Genomic DNA, 20,339 nt, shown 5'->3' with positions numbered 1-20,339 from the left:
ATGGGAATAGCTTTAATCACCCATGAAAACTTGGTAAAGAGTGCTCTCTTTTTTATGATATGGAAAATACCCTGCTGAAGCATCAAACCTTTTAATGAAGTCAAACCAAATAAAACTTGCCCTACATGACCTCAAGCTCAGCTCTTGAAATGTCATTTACTAGGATAATGCATTCCCCATCTGTCAGGCTGGGCTTTTTTTTGTCCACAGGTGAACTTATGCAGCCTTGGAGGTGTGCCATGGTTACTAGTATTTGGTATTTTAGAAGAGGTGAGATAGGAGTTCTTACTAGCAAATTTTTGCCCCCCTCACTGAAACAACAGAAAATAAGCAGATCCTTGTCTCTGAATTTATGTCACTTTGTTCTCCTGAAGCCTAAAGCAACTGAATAGCCTTAATCTTACCCTTGAGAAACAGCTGACATCACAAATGGGAGCTTGTTATTTAACGCAGAACTAATTATTGATTTGCCTGCAGTCACTGAATGAAAAAATCCGAACTACAAAACCCTTCTGACAAAGTCTTTGCTACTACCTTTAGTCGTGACTATCTTGGTGTGTTAGGAATAGAGATATAATTCTAATGAAAATAATTCACACTAAATATTTGTTCTTGTGCTTATGTTGTTATACTGAGAATAAGTTAGATATTTTTATATATTTTATATATTTATTTCAAAGCTGGACTCAAGTTCTGATTGATTGGACAGTAATGCTGACTTTATGCAGGTAGTCAATTGTCTCCTGTCCTACAACATTGGATGAGGTCTCATAGAGTCCCATAATGAATCTTTTACTGCATTCATATAGATGTGAAACACCTGAGAATCATGATAAAACTCAGGTTCACATAGTTCATATGGTAGCAATTTATTGCCTGACTGCAGGTTTTTTAAATCTCTCTGGCACTACAGGGTTATTACAGTATGTTAGAGAGACAGGTATTCTAAGTATAAACTTGCTGTTAAAATCTCAGAAATACTAACTGAGTGCTCTTGAACTGAAGCTCTGATGAGAATTAAATCCTTCCTGTGACATTTTTATGCCACATGGAGATGTGGAAGTGTGAGTAACAGCACCTGGCAAGCAAGCTGGCTTACTTAAAAGCAAGCAAACCAGATGCTCATCAGGTTGGAGAAGGATTCAGCAGGAAATAAAAGTGTACACAAATGTTCATTGCTCAGATCTGCAAGAGAAAACTCATACTTTATGACCTGACCTCTGGATACTGAGGAAAACTATAATTCTAACATATCATCTGTATCTTCAAACATCATGAAGGGTTTACATTTGAAAGCAGGACTCATTTTCAAGTGAAAAATCTACATAACATATCCACCCCTATTCCTATCAGCTCTCTCATTTACAAAACACTACCAGATAAGTAACAAAATCAACCTCCTTCTGGATGATAAATAAGATTTCATAGAAACCTTCTTTTCCCAGGGAACAGTAATAGCAGAACTTTTGACTTTTTCTTTCTATGGGTCCCTACTTTCCCCGTCCTCGTGTGTGTGTCAGACAGACCCTCTAGTTTAATAAGCCCCAAATACATCTGCTTTCTGACTACAGAAACTAGCTGTGTTCCAAGCACACTGACTAGACTAAGCAATTTTTACCCTACCTGAGCAACACCAACCAAAATTTCTGGCTTTTCAAAGCCCTAGATAGCTAGCTGTCTCATACAACACTGGGAAAAAAAAAGTCTGGCACTGAGCGTTGGTGAGTTGATTTAAGACTGGCGTCACTGCAAATACCACTGCCTTGGTATTTTCCAACTGGGCAAAGTATTTGATCTGATCCCTTCAGCAAACCATTTATTCAGTTTAACAGCTGTCTAAATTAGCCACTACGAGTCCATAGGAAACATGCCACACCTCCCAAAATTGAAGCATTTAACAGCAGAAGGGAAACCTAAATACAAGTCTTGTTTAGTTTCCATTTAGCAGTGAGAGAAATAAATCCAAATACTGCATACAAGACATGCATAGATCAAAGTAAAACACCCCCCGCCCCCAAGCCTGCAAAGTATTTGTATGATTCACCTATATATTTTTCAGAATACCTAACATTTTGCAAATTTTGTAATTTCACAACAATTCTACTTGAAGGTTTCCAATATGATTCTGAGTACTGAAATCCTCAGTTGAATGACACTGTAATCCACTGACAAGGTTTCCTTTTGGTGCCTTGAAAAAATAACTGTCAGGCACCTATTTTAATCTCTAGGTGGATAATACTGTGACAGATATTATCCTTCACCTTTTGGCTTGGTTCCCAAGGAGACTTCCACGTTTTATATTTCATTTGTTATTGGTTTTGGTTTGCTTCTTATGATCTATCAAACCCAGATTAATCCATCCTAATCCAGATCAATCTACCTGTCCCTCCTGCCAACAAAACTGTTCTCAAACTCTGCTGCAATCTGCATGTTTGCACAGAAGACTGTCTAGAAATACTGATTACCTCTTGCAGAGGCCCTCTTAGCTATCTAAACGTTAGTACATTATTTCAAAGGTTTGTAAACTAAGATATAGAGAGAAGTTCCTGCCAGTGCCGTACCGAAAACTAAATAGAGCAGACCTCTATGTCTTCAGTAATACTATCTCTCTTAGACTCCTGTCACACAAACACTTAAGCATCTGCTCATCTTTGCAGGCTTGAATAACTCTTCTAATTTCAGTGCACTGCAGGGTATGTTCAAATTTAACAATATTCTCATTTGCAGACTCAGGACTTGCAGCGTGGCATTTAGTTGTCTATACATCAGGCTCTAGTGCCACTTAAGATGCTGTAGGGTATCCTGGCTTCCAGCTGCTGCTCCAGTGATGCAAGGTGATCCTAAGTCCTGTGTCAGCTACCAGCCCAGATGTCTTTGATGCCCTAAGGAATCTACAATGGCACCTGTATTAGCCCTGGCTTCCACCTCAGCTGTCATCACACTAGAACGAGCATTTCAGAACAACATGACCCGAAATGAGAGAGGGAGAGGATGGTTTTTATTAATTCCTAGGAGTGTGATCTGCAAGCAGAACCCCATCTAGCATACTTTTTACTTGTAAAATTGCACTCATATCTTCAGGGGAAGAAGGTAATCAAAATATAAGGCGCTACAAGCTACGACTAATAAACCAGATGGAACCAAAAAAGCCTCAGATATGTGCTTACCTGGAGCACAATGTCCCTTTCATTCCGCGTGATGTTAACAGTATGGGGCTGCCCGTTTGCCATGTTTCTGTGGTCAACATCAATGTTATATGGCTCTCTGGTGCCTCCTAGGCTGTACCGAATTTGTAAATTCCCTAGAGAAAGAAATGTGAAAAGCCTCCTTAGATATTTTGATCTTTATTTAGCAGATATTTTTCCCTCTTTAATTTCATATATGGCTGCTATCGTTTTACATTTAAATCACCCTCAGAGGTGGCCTCTGCAATAGGAGAATTGAGTGAAGAAGAGCTGGTGTCTGAGACGTTACACATTTTAGTACATTCAGAAGCACTGTATTTTTCAGATTATTATTCTTGCTACAGTAAAATTCTTTATAATTAAAAATGATACAAGGCATGAGGTTTTCTAAAGAATAAACTATTGATATGTATGCAATAAACTCAGAATTATGGCAAATTAACAGTGACATTACAATCTAGACGTGAGATTTTCTTGCTCTCACCTTTAATTGTTGTTGATGGGTGACCATCTGGATTTTTATGGAAATTTATTAATATATGGTGAAATGGAAATCTTGGGTTATATTGTTACAGAAGTTTAGTCAGAAGCGGTTAACCAATAGTCACGACAGCCTGCCAGGGAGACTGTTTTTTCTAAAGAAAACTGTTTCTCTGAAGTGTCTGCTTTTCACAGCAAATTTCAACATTGCATTAAAAGCACACTTTTTGAAATGGGAAATGCAGACCTTGTTATTGATCAAAACCTGAAATATTCTGACCCAAAAGAGCACTCTTAAACCTCCAGAGCTGTAGTTTGGACGTCTGACAGTGAATTTCTCTTATGCACCCCCTTTCTTCTGCATGAAGGCAGAAATCTGTGTGGCATAAGGAACACCCATATTAGACCATCCCATAGAACAGAATGTGAGTAAAAATCATCCAAATTATGATTTCATGAGGCACTAAAGCACTGTTAGAAATTAAGATAATATCGGGTTTTGATACTCCACCAGAAAGTGGGCCAAAAACAACCTTCAGCCATCCCCACAATTTTAGGACCTTATCTATAATGCTATGTCCATATTTTGACCACTTCATTACGTAGGCAGACTTTTAGAAGAGCTGAGCACGTAACACTTCCCACTGACTACCAGTGACATTGCCATGACTTCAGTAATTATGAACCATTTATTCAGATGCCTACGTGTGGACACTTACTTGTCCTCTCCATAGTACTAGTTCATTCTGTGGATCTGATTGTTATACCAGGGTTTCTGTTTGTTTTGTCACCGCACTGAACTGAACAGTGTACAAAACCTAGTTAAACAGAATAAAGGTTCAGACCTCATACATTTTGCTTTTACATTGCAAAGACGAAGAGATTTTCTCATTAGTTCAGAGCTTTGTTGAATGTTATTATCACTTATGCCTTCAACAGAGAAAGCCCAGAGCAGTAGCTTACCAGATGGTTTGACAAGCACTGCCATATAGTCCTGGGTATACGAGCTGATGTACAGTAGGACACAAGGGGACTTGGTGGTGCTGAAGCTGAAGCTGAGTTCTTCCTTATTCAAGTTGAGGTCTGGCACCGTGGTCTCAGGGTCTGTAGAACTCAACAGCGTCCGGCTAACTAAGTCCTTCATGCTGGTGCCTGGGGAGTGGAAGTTGTAACGAAGCCACATTCCCTCCTCAAAAAATGCCCCAACATCTTGAAAATAAGAGCACAAAAAGAGAAATTGAACTTGCTGACACTTTCTTGATAAAACATATTACTACTGGACTTGAGCAGTACTAATCTGTATGTATTTCTACTGCTACATAATTCAAGCATTTCGCTAATATTTAGGCCAGGAGCGTCACAGTTTTCCAGGGAGAATGAAAAGCAGTATCTCCATTTTATTGATGGGGATCAGGATTCACAGAGCAAAGAGAAGATTTCCTTTGGGTTACACAGAAATTTACACTTTTGTCTCGTATCAGTGCTGCAGACCAGAAGACCATGCTTCATTCTCATCAAGGTCTTGCAGCAGACTGCTCAAAAGAAGAAGGTACAAGAAAGAGAGATTTAAGAAGCTCTGCAAGCAAACACTGTTAAGGAAAAGGAAAATCAGAAACTCTAGCAAATTCTAGTGGACTTTGAATAATCTCACAAAGGAATGATGGAGATTCTAGCCCTTGAAAATTTCAATATAGGATTGGACGCTACACCAGAAAATTATCCATTGCTAGTGCAATACTTCAAGAGAATTGCATAAGCAGGGTGGCTTATGAGAGGTAAAACTAATTAGGGAGCTTGACTCATGGTAGAGAATAAGGCATGAGACATCTGAACTATAACTCCCAGGAGCTGCTAAAGAGCCAACATTTTTCAAACCCTTCTGAGACAAAATGTCATGTCTCAATACTGTTGACAGAAAATAAAACTACTTTTGGCAGAATTAGTACTTCCAGTTGAAAAAGCATCGTTATTACTTCTCATAATAATGCAGTCCTGCCTATTTCTTAACAATAAGAACCTAATACAAGACTGACATTCTTACAGTGAAAGCTGACTGTGACAGTCTCCTAAGGGAATCACAAAAACAGTTGCCTGCCATCGGTGGCCTACAGCCTTCTAAATATACTGGGGATCACTGGACTGGTTTCCTAAGACAGTCAGTATTTAGTGATACTGCAGTGCTGTATAGGCTTTGCTATCTGGGGCAACATCATTAAAGGAAATATTAAATTACATGGGAGCTTAAATAAGAAGGCATGTTTATGAACATTTCAAAATGGATTGAAGAACAATGAATAAATTTTTATGAACATAGCAAATGCATAAAGTATATAAAAATGGTTATATGTAATGCTCAAAGAGCTGACCACCATTTAAGAAAAAAACTTCTGTCATTTAGTACCTCCTTATAAGCGATATATAAATGCAAAGCCAACACAGATTAGTACCAAATTATCCAGCTAAACTTCTGAAAAGACATCCTGCTGTCTTTATTTGAATAGAAATTTCATTTCACCCACTTCTGCATTTGGAGTCTTCATGTCCCTTACACAATTCCTAGCAAAGGCTTATCACAAAGCATATGAAGCAAGACGTTGATTTTACGAGCTGTGCAGTGATACAAGGCAAGACAGGAAGGAGTCCTCAGACTTTATTCACAGTAGCCGAGCAGAGAAAAGATAAGAAGATAGGTAGTGTTACAATAGACTTTACTGAAGCTCCTTTTCAGAATTTTGCTAACTCTAGTGCTGGAAAAGCTGTATGGTTTCCTGTTACCACGTAAAAGTTCTCCAAAACTCAAAATATTATAGTCACTGTCACTGTGCAGCCACATAAAATAACTACTCAAGTTGTGGTTCCGAGGTGCTATAAATAATTTGATCATTTTGACAGATTTATCATTGTCATTTTATAGGAGAGATCTTAAATCACCTTGAAAGAGTTATGGGACAGGTAATTCAGTTTAACAGCTATATTTTCAGTAGACCCACTTAAGTACTTCTGGATTAAAAGTTAAGGGCCCTCTCCCGAAAATACTTCCCAAAAACCCTGATGCCTTCTGCTATTAAAAGTAGCGTTGAAGGTAAGTGGTAGCACTTAAAAAAAATGTAAGCAGTATACACTGCAGCTCTAAATATTTGCAAGATCGCAAAGATCTGGCTTTAAAATATCCCTATAAGCATTAAGTTATTCTTCTTCAACCTCTGCTTATAGCTTTACTTTATTTTGAAAGAAAGACATACCCAAGCGAATCCTCCGGCAGATGCTGCAGGAGTCACGGTGCCGCTGCTCCGCCAGAGCCGTGCGGGGCAGCCTCGCTGCCTGACGCTGCAGGGAGCGCAGCCCCCGCCACGGCCCCCGTCATAGCCAGCGCTTATGACCAGAGCGCATCCACACTGAAGTACATTTGCATCCTTCCCGCCTGTTTACTCTGCTTGTCGTGCCCTGGGTTTTAGGGAGCGATCTGTGGGCTTGCCCGGGCGTTACGCTCGCCCAGGGTCTCACACGCTGGAGCTACTGGAAGCTTCAGCTCCTACCTAAGCGCTGCTGGGGGGCCGAATGGGAAAGCGTGGGACACATTTTCCACAGTTGTCAATGTTATTAATTGCTGCTTAAATGTTCACTACAGCAAAGAAAGCTGTAAGTAAACAGCGCTGTCTGAAGTAGTAAGATTTGGTTTTTTTCCTTAAAGATTTCATGACAGAGCAAAGACTGTTCGGTTAAGTTTAACTTGATTTACGCCAAGAAAGTAATTTCCAGCATAGCTGTACTATTACTAGTGTGCAAGCTATTGCAACTAGCCTTACAATCCTCCTCACATCTGCAACGCTTCTTTTAAGAGGAAGGGCACACTTCACTTTGGTTATGTGAATAAATGAGGCCCTCACCTGCAAGATATTGAATCCTCTCAAGTTCCAGCTCAGCAAAGTAGTTAAGCACATGCTTAACGCCCTTTGCTGAATGAAGCAGCCATCCCACTGCAGCAGAACTACACAGTGCTCAGCAGCTCACAGGAGCAGACTCTTGCAAATATTAGAAAATATTAGAAAAAGCTAAAAGATCATGTTCTCTATATTAACTCAGGTATAAAAATGTCTTTGAAATGCTGAGGGGTGATCACTGAAGAAATTATCCACTTGGAGGCCAAAAAATCCCATCTTTGTGAAACTGATAGATGGAATATCAAAAAGTCCTTCATTCAGCAAACCATTCAAGCTGCCTGAAAACATTTGGATAAAATGAAGCACAAGCCCTGCTGATGAAATGCGGAGCAGGTTTCCACATACCACCCTCTGCTTTCTTTTGGAGTATTTCAAAGAAGATATCTGAAAGTAAGACACTTGGGAGATCAGGCATAGTAAAGGGTTCCTCTGCAAACTGCCCTTTCAAGACAAAAGCCTTGCAGAAATGAATGTAGGGGTAGAAAATCAGTTTTCTTTGGAGAGCAGCACATATTTCTCAAGCAATATGCAGTGCAGTCATGCTCTGTTGACAGACTCTGCCAATGCATCAAGGTTCGACTAGCTTTGTAGACAATCCAGGACAGGATTTGTGGAGCATTAGAAACAATTTTATCAAGCAAGATGTGTATCCCCGGTGTGAACTGTACATATTTTACAAATCTATCTGGTTTCGATTTGAAGAGGGATGAAGCAAAAGCAGATCCAAAACTGCCACGCGAAACACAAACGCACCTAGAACTGACAAACTTATTTTGAGGGTCAGATTTCCTCGGTCAGCTCCCCAGTCTCCCTCTCCCGCTTTGCTATTTTTATTTTTATACACTCTCATTCTGTCTGGGACTAGGAAAAAACAAATAGCAACAAAACCCCATTTCTTGCAAAAATTCCACCTGAGGCAGGGTATAAGAAATTGAACAACACCATGACATTTCTGGAGGAGTGTTGTAGACCTAAGAAAATATAAGCAGGGACCTGAATCTCCTTTGCTGCTGTTTGACATAAGTGAAATGTCAGTGTCTTTTCCTCTCGAGTAGTTATAATGACTCTGCTAGCCATATACTCAGTAGCACGCATAAGTTATTTCTCCATTACTTTTTTCTCACCTGTGAAAAACATTGCCAGGAGTGAAAAGGAAGAGGTCTGGCTGAACATGGCTTCGTAAAAATTTTCTGTCTGGAGACATACATAAAAGACACAGAACTCAGTGCTCTCTACTAGAATTGAATTGGCTCTGCGCTGTTAATAGGGAGAGGAAAAATTGGGCATGCCTATTGTCATGAATCAAGTACAAGATATTACTCCTGATAAATAAAGAAGCAGCAGGTCTGTGGAGTTACAAAAAGAAGCCGTTTCAACGTAGGAACTTTTCAAGAGTGGCACTTTAAAAGATGGAATCTATCTTCTGCGCTAGGATAGTTATCACTGTCTGACAACTGTCATCTCACATTTTTCCAAGGAAATTCAAGACTTGGCTTGTGTCATCTTTCATCTGGGGAAGAAGGAAAAAGTAATGCTGGTTACTTCTGCGGTATTACTGTATTTGACTTTTTTGAGGCTAGGCCTTCAAAGCAATTTCATTAATGGTAGATAACACTGTGCTGGAGTAAAATCCCTGCCTCACAGAAGTTGGTCATAAAATGCCAAAGACTATGAAGCCTGGCCAGGGCACATATGAAAACTGCAGCTGAGAAAGAGCCTCTCTTCATTTCACAAATCTGACTGAAATGTCTGCTTAGAGCTGTAAGCATGTCCCATCTGGAGTCGCTAACCTTAGTCACAGTTAGATATAGCAAATTAGAAAGACTCCTCTTTGATCCTGCCTGCCAGTGCTCAGTGCTCTTTTTGGCCTGCACAGGGTTCGGAACATGAACAGCAGCATTCTCCATATCCTAACCAAGGACATTCACTGGAGGCATTCATACACTTGGTGCACGCACAGAGATTGCTAGGGCAATGTAGACAGCCCAGCAAAACCTCTGCCCCCATTCATCGTTTTTCTTTTCTTTTTCGATTTCTTATACAGCCATAAATATTGAATATAGACTGTCTAGAGTTGGCTTGTGGCTAAAAAATGTGCTAGAGAGCACCGGAAATTGCAGCTACTTCCAGGCTGTGGTCACAAAGATTAAGGCTATTTGCTGAGATGCATCCTGGCCATAGGGCATCAGTAAAGGGTCAGAATCCCACAACCGCTGATCTGGGAGAGAACTTACTTTAAAGTGAGTGGGCTGATGACGGTAAGGCCTATTGCTTAGCTGATTAACTCACTTAACATTTATTCTGCTCTCAGACTCACAGAATTTAGTTTGTGAAACTGAGATGTGGAGATTTAAAGGTTTCCTCCTGTATCATCAAGTCTAGTACTTGGGCTGTCATCTCTAATCATTTTTAATGCATGCTTGAATTTTTTCTGGATGGAGTAAAATAGTGAAATGCAACAACTGCTTGTTGAAACTAATAGCATCCAAACCCACTGAAATTTTAGTTTGTCTGTAAAAAAATATAAGGGCTCAATACAAAGAAAGCCTTTTTGAACATATGATCATCAGAATGGGGGATTATGGAAATTAATGTGCACCAGTGAAACTATGGGGCCGATCAAAAGTTCATAGAAGGACATACAAAAGTCCATACCTTGATGAGTGCCATGGAAGATGGGGTTACACTAGGTGATTCATTGTACCTACAAGCATCCCTAGTCAATGCCAAAAGGTAGATTTGATCAGGAAGCAATTCAGTGTACCTAAGTGAGGCTGAGCTCTGAGTCTCCTTGGCAAGAACCACTGTTTCTACCTCCATTAACTATATAGAGAACCAGGGGAGATAACCACCTACAGTAGCCTTTTATAATTATATATTATTTACATTTATATTTATATTAAAGTGCCTTTTATTCTACTTTGCTATATCTGAACAGAAGTACATAGGCCAAAGAAAGCCTAAAAACATCAGACAAATCTCAGTTGCGGTTTATTCTGCGCTGATGTGCAGTCACTGGATCTTTCTATAGCTACAGCAGTTTGAACTGATGTCTAGGACATCAGGCTTAGAATAAGGGAATGGCAACCTGTTCTGTGTATTCTCTGCTGAATCTAAATGAAAATTCAACTCCCTTTTTAATGCAAATATCTATAATGGTTAAAAAAAATCAAAAAAAATGATATGGATGAAGAAAACTGTAATGTCAAATACACAGCAGACTAGGTTACATGATTTCCTACAAGCAGGTCCTTGGAAGTACTTTCTAGGCAACCTCAGAGAAAAACTCACAGCCTTGCAAGACCCATTTGAGAAGTATGAGAGACTGCCATTTGATCACTGCACATTCAGAGTGACTATTCTGATCGGGGAGATCTGGCTTCAATACCTTCCTGTACCACAGGTATCCACTCCCAAAGTGAGCAGTTCATCGCTTCCCTCGCTATCTTGTTCGCTTTCTGTATTACCATAATAACAACATTTCCTTGTACCACAGTTATTGTGAGGAGAAATACCTTACCAGCTTGTAAGATGCCGATACTACTTCAATAGCACACAAGTGTATAAATACTCCACACAGGTATCCGGTGTGGGAACTTTAAATCTCGCAGTTGCCTGTGCACAGGCACTCAGGCACTCAGCAGCCAACAGTGTTGCTAAAGCTGATCTGTTCATCTTTCATAAAATATCTGCATTCAGTGAGTAATGATACCACAGCAGGCCTATTATAGTTAGCTGACAAAGAATTGAAAGTTTATCACATTTTCTGAGCCAGGGCTTAGGTTTTTTTGAAGTTATTATCCTTATTTATTTGTTTTCTGTATACAGAGTAAGAAAACACTGTACTTTATTAGAAGTGCAATGTGGATCAATGATAGACAGGGAAGTTCAGTTGGTACTCTGGTTCTACCTCTTTGAGATACATAAGTCATATAGGGAAGGTGGTTTTTGGTTTAAAAACAAAATAAAATATATTTTCCAATAACAATTCTTGCAACTTAAGTGAAATGCAATTTTCAAAGCACTGGAGCACAAACTGTGCGTATTTAATAAGGCAGTATTGACAGGACAGAAGAATGGAATAATTTTATAGAATATATTTTCTTTTCATGAGTGTATATATACCTATACTCAATAGACATGAAGTAGTTGTTACTTTTCAGCAGAGGCCAGGACCCCAATCCTAAATCCCCAATCTCATCTACAGGTAGAAAAGCCTGACCCTCCACAGTGTTCAGACTTACTAGACTTGGAGCCTAACATTCCTAATTTGAAGAAAATTTCTTATATAACCTTTGCTTAACATGGTTAACCACGATTGTGTTGTGTACAGCACTTTTTTTTTTTTTTTGGGTGGGGAGGAGGGAGGCAGAAGAAGGTTCCTTTGATTTCCCAGGTTCTTGGGATGTGAGCAATGAAAATTAAAGTTAATTAACTTAAAACACAGGAATAATCACCTTCACATTAATTACAGTAAGGAAATGAAATATATTTGCAAACAGCAAAATAAAGGGAAGTGAATGGGTGTAACAAGAGCAGAATTTGGACATGATCAAGTGTCAGTCTGTGAGAGTCTGTGGAAAGGTGCAGAGGTGTTTCCCTGATGTGCCATAGCAGCCAGACCTGGAAGTCTTTTCAGTAACCATTAAGCCTTATAAAAGGCTGATTTTGCTTCTTTGAGGCACAGAAGGTAGGGAGAGAGAGAGGAAATCTGACTGTGACAACGTTATTGTAAGTGCTTTCAGGGTTCATGCAAATATAAATACACACAGGAAGGAGTTCAGTTTGGGCATGGCATAAGGATTGCAATAATTCACACTGTGAATTTGAGCTGGAGAAAAAAGTGTATACACTGTGCTCTTCCACTTCATGTTTGCTCATACAAATTAAGCAACTGCACAGAAACTGGGAAACTTTGAATTTACCCTTCCAGAACACCTGAAGGCACTTGAGTCAAACACCGGTTATTTAATTTTTTCTTTTTTTTTGCCATGCTGTCTTGGTGGTGGGCATTTTCTTCTCCTAAAGTTGATCCATGGCACCTCAATACCCAAAGGAGGAATGCTTTCTCCCCAGGGAACCCCTCACATTACAGTGCTGCCACTCGCTCGGCGTACCCGTTTCAGCATTTGACCTCACTATTTTTCGTTTAAGGAAAGGAGAGGGTTTGTTTTCTAAAGGAACAGAAATTAATTATTTTCTCAGAAATGCTTTTATGGTGATAGGAGGACAGCTGTGGAAAAAAAAAAGGAGAATTTATGTTTAAGCAAAGGACAGGGAAAGGTCAGAAAGCAATCTGCAGGACTGCAGAAACGCTGCAGCTATTCCTCATAACAATTTCTCAGAGCAGTGAAAGGAGAATTGAAGCCAATTGCATATGTCCCAAATACAAAATAAAAATAAAGTAAAAACAGATGTCAGGCTGTATTTTCACACTTTGTCCTTGTAAAAAAACCAGTGCAATTTTCAGCCAGCTACCACATTAATCACATGTGTCACCTGCTGCTAATCAGGCTGGAGACAAAATAATTTCTTGTCATTCATCAATTCACAGTTTTAAGGGTGGATTTGATCAGAAAAAAAATCCACATTATGCAAGGCCTGTTTGTACTCTGAGACATGTTTATTATTTACCAAACATTGTATGGTAATTTCCAGATAGTAATGATACTTTATTTGCTCAGATTTTTCCTATTACTTCTCCTGCTAGCACTTGCTGTACGTAATCAACCCCCAAAAGTTTGCCACGCCATGCACGGGACTGGGCACGTGACTTGACTATTGAAAGAAAATTTCAGCTAAGAAAGGCTTCCCTCGGCAAATTAAACACAGTGGGAGGAAAAGACTGTGGTATAATCAAAGGTGATGTTTTATGCCACCCTTCCCTCCTGCTGAGTATTATATTTCTCTTGAAACATCTCTTATTGATTTCAATGTGGTGATTTAGAAAGTCTGGTTCTAATGACCATCAAATCAGCGGAGCCATTTGGGGTGGGAAATTTACTCAGAGGAACAGAAGTAACAAAACCCAGTCCTAGCGCAAAGCATTAACCCTGTAATTTCCTGACAGCGGAACTGAATTCCTCGTATGGGTAACAAAGCAAAATAATCTTGCTTATCGTGAATTAGATCCCATCTGCACCCCCTAGAGAGGCCTGTGGGAGCTCACGTGATTGGTACAGTCTGCCCAGAGGAGATCAGGGACCACAACGATCTGGGAAGCATCACCTCTCCCTGCAACACCATCTGCTGGTCTGCAGTCACTGCTGGAGTCAGTCTCTTTATTTTCACAAGTAATAAAAACTCATTTGTATGATGAAAGAAATGTTGCACAGGGAACGAGTGGTGTTTTGTAATGGCAGCAGGGGATTACAGGATCTGATAAGAGCATCAAATGATCTCATTAGCTATGGAAAATATATCTGATCTGCAATCACCGTTCTCTTATACATATTCTTCAGTGATACATTTACAGACATTTCAATACTTTAGAGTAGGGAAAAAGTCAAAGCATCCATGGAAAAATTAATCAAAACAACAGATTTGGGACGCTTTCATCCACATGTGTAAAAATACAATTTAGGTAAATTTTGTATACAAATAACCTATAGTTGAAGTGGTATGTGATGTGAAAGATTCCCTGCTCTTCTCCAACAAATTTTGCAAAATATACTCTGCTGTTTTGCCAGTACTTATTTCACTGCCAACTACTATTCTGTCTTTCCCCTTGGTATCTAGTAAAGACATCTAGTCTTGTCTCATGGTCCGGGAGCATACGCTATAAGATTCTAGGAGCTGTTATTAGAAATGAAAGGTAGGATCCTCTTCATTCAAAAATCTTGGGAGTTTGGCAACATTTGCAAGATGTTCCAGTGTGTTACTCAATTTAAAAGGCTAATGCAAGTTAAATTCACAAGGTAAAATTTAATGGGTCAAAACAGAATTGTTTTAAAGATCTCATTATCAGCACCGTTTGTTTCAGAAGTATTACAACTATTTTGATCACAGGATGCTCCAAACACAGCCTATTTTGTGTTTAATTTATCCTTTAACTTTTATTCTGGTGCCACATGGTTGTTTTTACAGAGAAGTCCCATGAAGTCACCCACAGGAAACCATACTTGAGGTTATTCTAAACAAGTATGTTGGATTTCAGCACTAACAGGAAATTGATAATCTGCATTTTGCACATTAGTTCTTAAGAATTTAGAGAACTATTTTTAACTTGACTGGAATAGATTTCATATCTAAAGCAGAGATCTGACATCACGATTAAATTGCACAACACAGTGCAGTGCAGAGATCTTCACGCTAGCGTGACTACCTCCACAGGGCCCAGCGCAGCTCAGCGGCAGTGGCTTATGGCAAGTTTTATTGTGTGCTTTGTATCACATCGAACTGCGAGGCCTGGCCGTGCCCTGTGAATACCATGCTCTCAGCTTTACTTTGGATGGCAGCTGTTAGTTTTACTTCTGACAGTGTGACCTAAGGCAAATCATTTGGACCAATGTCTACAGAAGACGTTAGGGAGCCAACCTGTGGATGCTCAGAACTGAATTTCTGAGGCTCTAGGCAGGCATAACTCTGCATCAGCTCAGTGGAAGATCTGGGTACTTGGCGCTTACGTAAACCTCAGTGTTGATACAGAAATCACGGACAGCCAAAAATGGAGACACCTGAAGTTAGAGGCCACTCCAAAAGATTTGATCTCACAATTCTCAGTCTCCTGCTCTAGAAAATGGCGGTTGCAGTATGTTCCAAGTTTTATAAGCAATGCGGCGCTCAAGAGAGAAAAAACGCCCAAACTAGTACCGCTGAAACTCTAAGCCTTTAGAGTTTGGGAGGCTCATAAGGAGAATGCAGAGTATAATGATTATTATAGGTGATGATTATTACAGTGCTTACAGAGCAACCAAAACCAGGGCTTATCTGTGCTAGGTTCTCGGGCATTCACCTCTCCGTACTTTTAATCCTGTTATATCCACATCCTGGAAAAATAAAACATTTAGCTTATAGCTAGTTTTGGCAGAAGTTTGGGGTTTTCCCATCCATATGAGAAACAGAAAAACCTAAGTAAAAATCAGCGTGATAAGTTTCAGTAATACAGAAAAAAAATATTATAAAGTAAATTCACTGAATATGGCAGCAGTTCTTCTTGCTCTCTTTTTTTTTTTTTGAGTCAATACATGTCATCTGTAAGGGACCGACACAGTTGCAGTCTGAATGGGTTTTCTCTAGACATAACTGCAGTGGAAAGCAGGAATGCCAAATGTGTATTACCGTTCTTCCTCAACTCATAACAAACTCTTTAGAACATTTGCTAAATTAATTGAGCTCACTATATTCACATTCCCAAGAGCTACTCTAGGTACAGTCATGGATGTGATGGACATGTTTTATGTTTGTCTTCAAAGCAACATAGCATATTGAAACCTGACAAAATTCTGGTATGCAAGCACAGTGGAAGCCATTAACTAGAGCAGCAGTTGCTTGCTTCCCTTCTGCTGCATTAAAAATACATCAAATTTCTAGGAATTTATAAAAAATCATGCCAGATTCATCAGAATATTTGGTGATGTGAAAACAACCCCTTAGCTTTTAGAAGAGGGTGTTCCAATGTATGAGCTATTGTACACCATGGGCAAAGCTGTGTTCTGAAACAATGAAATGAAGGTGGATATAGGCTGAAGCACAGGAGGAGAAAATAGAGTCCATAACCAAGCATCAGGAAAAATGACTGGCTTTTTCTACTAAACAGTTTATTCTAAGCATGGCTGGAAGGGAGCAGGGTACGGGCATTTTCAAACTAACCCTCAAAGCACGTCTTTGAAAAGAGAAGTTATGAAGCAATTGGGGAACAGAACGCCAAAGGACAGGAACTTTTCCCTACCTGCAAGATGAACTGATTCAGGGTATTTGGTTGCTGGTGACCCAACCTGCCAGGAGAAGTCCTGGCATGGTGGCTAACTTAAAAGCAGAAGAGCAGTTTATGGGACTAAAGTTCCTTTAATGTCACAAACACGTATGAGAGAAGCGTTCACCTTTTTTAGCCGAAACTGTAGGATTACAACCTTGTGAGACAGCTTTTAGAAAAGCTTAGGAAAAGCAACAGACTGGATGATTTTATATACCAATAAAAACATAAGTGAAAGAAAGCTGGTGAGAAATACTAGCACCTTAGGAAAATGTGATGAATTCTTTCAAAGTGTTGAAAAGAGTATTTGGAGAATATCATGGGAATATCCTATGAAATGCAAAGGAAACGAATGGTCACAAAATCTGCAAACTGTGCAAACATTTGGGAAATTGTATTTCCCATTACCACTTACTTTGTCACAATCATTTCCAGTCAAAATAAGCAAAACCATATGGAAATAAATAAGCATCTTCATCAACACTTTTTTTTTTTTTTAGCACATGAGATCCCTCTCTCCTTCACTCCCTTCCCATCTTTCTTATGTAGGCATGTGTGTCAATAGTAAATCGGTCTCTTGCAATCATTGAATTTGACAATTCAGTCCATGCTTTTGGCATTTCCCAAGGATGGATGTGGGAGTTCTGTACCTTCTCTTAACTTGACAAGCTCAATCTCAAACCCAATTTGAACCACGCGATGAATAGAAAGAATTTAAAATCCAAATGCTGTCCCCCCACCCCAGCTTACAAGATATTCAACCCAAATTTCGCACCTGTGTATCTCCAAATACATTTCCAAATCAGAACAGGTAGCTTTCGTTTAAATTCATATTTGTCTAAAGGAGTAAACAGTACATTATACTAGCAGGAATTTATTAGTCAATAGCTCAGGACTGTGGAATACAGTCTGCCAGACCTGCTATGAGTACAGGCATTCCTGATTTATTTTGTTGTTGTGTTATTTGATTTAAATAGACAATATACTTTATCACTAATGAGAGATGTGCTTTTAAATCATCACATATAAATCCCTGGGACTATAATTTGACTTGATCGTAAGAAGTATTAAACAGGATTTACTTGTTTAATTAATAAAAGCTGAAGCATTGATTCTATTGTGTGTTTTTTTTCTCCCCTCATACTGTGCCTCCTGCATGAAGGCATTTACCTTTTATGCAAAATGGTCCATCGTAGGCTGTTTTGGAGCAGTCACAAGAGTAGCCGTTGTATTTCTCGACGCATTTGCCCCCATTTGCGCAGTACATTCCATAGCTCGTGCAATGGCCAGAGCAGCCAGGCTTCACCCCTGGTGTGACTTTTGCTCTCTCTTCCAGATCCAGCGTCACCCCATTCATCCTCAATGAACGAATGCAACCTAGAAAGCCCCGCTGGCCTCCAGCAGCACCTGAAAGGGAACGCAAAATAGTGGGACAACACTGGATAGATTTTATTGCTGTTGTTTTATGGGAACTATCCTGCTAAGCTTGTGACAACAGCTGGAAGGAAGTGGCTTCTTTGAAAAGCCAAGGAATTTCCAAGCCCTAATGAAACTGAAAACAGTAAAATCTAAGCTTTCAGTCCATACCAGAAATAAGTATAAATAATAGATGCCTTGGATGATTACATCAGTAGAGACTCCAGTCCTCTGCTTGAAGACTTCCATTTCGTTTCAACTTCAAGATTTTTAGAGAAAATAATGAAACTAATAGCCTTGGATCTATAGCTAAGATATAGCTTCATGTTCCATGTGATTAGTGATGACGGATGCTAATAGTAATGCCATTATACCTTAGGTACATTTTTCAAAGTTAAGATGGGGAAATGGGAAAAAGATTTAAATCTCCACTCTCAGGTGCATTAGGAAATACAGATTTCCAAACAGTGTCAGCTATATTTAGTTACCTGAGTACAGGGTGAAGGAAATAACACTGAAGAGCTGCATTTGAAAATTTGAGTCAGGGGTGGCTTTTCTTAGCTGTTAGTAAGAATTGTTCTTTTTTTTTTTTTTATTCCCTGGTAAATACCTGCTGAAAAACACGGTTTCAGCTAGCAAATACCTTGTCTGGGTCTGGATTAAAAACTAAAAAACTAAAAACCATATGCCAATAACAGTGAGTGGCTCTTATTCTTTCTCCTCATCCTCTCATCCCTACGGTTAGTGCATTACTGCAGATGCTGAAGAGACCCCCTCTTTTCCTGAGCAGGTCTGAAGGCTCATCACAGCAGAGCACAGAAACTGATATTTAACTGGGCGGAGATTAGGACTACAAACACAGATCAAGAAAGCAGGCTGGTTCAAATTAAATGGAGGTAAATGGACAAGGTGGGTAAAGGGGGCAATACGCAGCAGAGGGCATGTTCCGCTCTACGTAAACTAATGTACACTGTGGCGAGGAAATAAATAAATCCTAATAGATCTAATTCCCTTCTTTACCCTCCTGATAAGTGTCTTAGCCCGCAGGACGTGAAGTCATCATCCCTCATGCTCTCTCTTTGGCCCAAGGAAGAGAGAATTATGCCACAGATAGTAGAACAGGAGGCACCAAAAAAATTCTTATTCAGTATTACTCTCCCAGCCGGGATGTTCAGGATGTTCATTTGGCACACCCTAAACTCAAATCAATTCTCTGTCTGACTCAGGGTAAGAAATTTAAATCAGAGACTCAGTTTTTGAGATGCGTGCTCCAATCACCAAGTTATATGAAATAGATAATGATTCGGAAAGAAAATCTGGTGCATGCTTGGACATTGTTTTTCGCAGTGCAAACACTAAGTATTTCTGAACGTTGTTGGCGTATTCACAACTACTGTTGGTTAATTCACAACTACCTAAAACAATTAACAATTATTAACAATTCCCCTAGAACTCAGGTCGGAATATCTGCAGCTTTTCCTATTTTCAGTAAAATCCTTGGGGTTTCTTTTAAAAGGTTAAGACTTACTTTTCTCCACAAACATCATATTTCAGCTATTTGGAAACTGCCTTTCATTGAGATCACGGTCAGCAGTAAAGGTGAATCTGAGCTTGTTAATAATGACTGTACAGCTGGTGACACATACACACAGTTTGCAGTGACAGTGTGCTATTTACCAGAGAATGTATTCCTTCTGTTGAACCCTGGCTAACATGGGAAAAAATGAGGCAATGTTCTTTTTTCTTTCACCCTCACCTCTTCTCCTCTGGATAGATATATAGAGAAGTAGGAAAGAGCCTCTTTGCTTATTATTTAATGCAAATATGATTTCAACTAATGACACGCAGCTTGTCTGCACTTCACGGCTCCAGGGCTAACAGCCAGAGAAAAACAAGTGCTGCTGGAATAATATATTCAAAACTCAGCGGAGACTAGCAACTCCAGAAAGCAGCCGGACTAACTTGAACCTGGGGAAGGCATTTGTGTGATACAGTATCATGCTGTACTACATCAAACGGGCAAATAGCCCATGAGACTAAAGGAAAAAGACTGTAGGGAGAGCTGTGAATGCAAGACTGAACCTAAGGAGGCTGAAAGTGCTGCATTACCAGGATGGGCACTGCAGGCACATGTATCCCTGGCATCAGCTTCTTCGAATTTTTCAATTCCATGGCAAATAAGAGGTTGTGTGAGAGAAACCCTGCATAAAAGGAGTTCGGGACTATCGCCTGCTAGAGATGCTTTTCAGCATAAGCTGCATGTGAGGGTAGACAAAAGTGCCAAGTCGCCAGCACAGAATATGTTTCTCTTAGTTGATCTTCTTATTTCTGTAATTACGGAGATGCTTCTCTTTTTTTTTTTCTTCTTTTTTTGTGTGCATGTGCTGTCAAGCAAGCGCTTCA

At 39.6% G+C, this 20,339-nt stretch overlaps 1 protein-coding gene across 2 annotated transcripts in view; it reads right to left on the bottom strand.

Annotated features, from left to right (window-relative positions):
• CNTNAP2 (contactin associated protein 2) overlaps nt 1-20,339 on the bottom strand; it is a 1,135,762-nt gene that overhangs the window by 84,800 nt on the left and 1,030,623 nt on the right. For both annotated transcript variants that reach the window (XM_068936036.1, XM_068936037.1), the window contains 3 exons: nt 17,691-17,927; nt 4,629-4,874; nt 3,168-3,301 (listed from right to left, as the gene is read on the bottom strand). In XM_068936036.1, the coding sequence (XP_068792137.1) occupies nt 3,168-3,301; nt 4,629-4,874; nt 17,691-17,927 (617 nt within the window). The remainder of the gene's footprint in view (nt 1-3,167; nt 3,302-4,628; nt 4,875-17,690; nt 17,928-20,339) is intronic.

Source organism: Struthio camelus, chromosome 2 (genome assembly GCF_040807025.1).
Source record: "Struthio camelus isolate bStrCam1 chromosome 2, bStrCam1.hap1, whole genome shotgun sequence".
In the NCBI taxonomy this organism is placed as follows: Eukaryota; Metazoa; Chordata; class Aves; order Struthioniformes; family Struthionidae; genus Struthio; species Struthio camelus.
The sequence above is the reverse complement of the archived record's forward strand: the minus strand, read 5'-3'. Positions and strand labels throughout refer to the sequence as shown.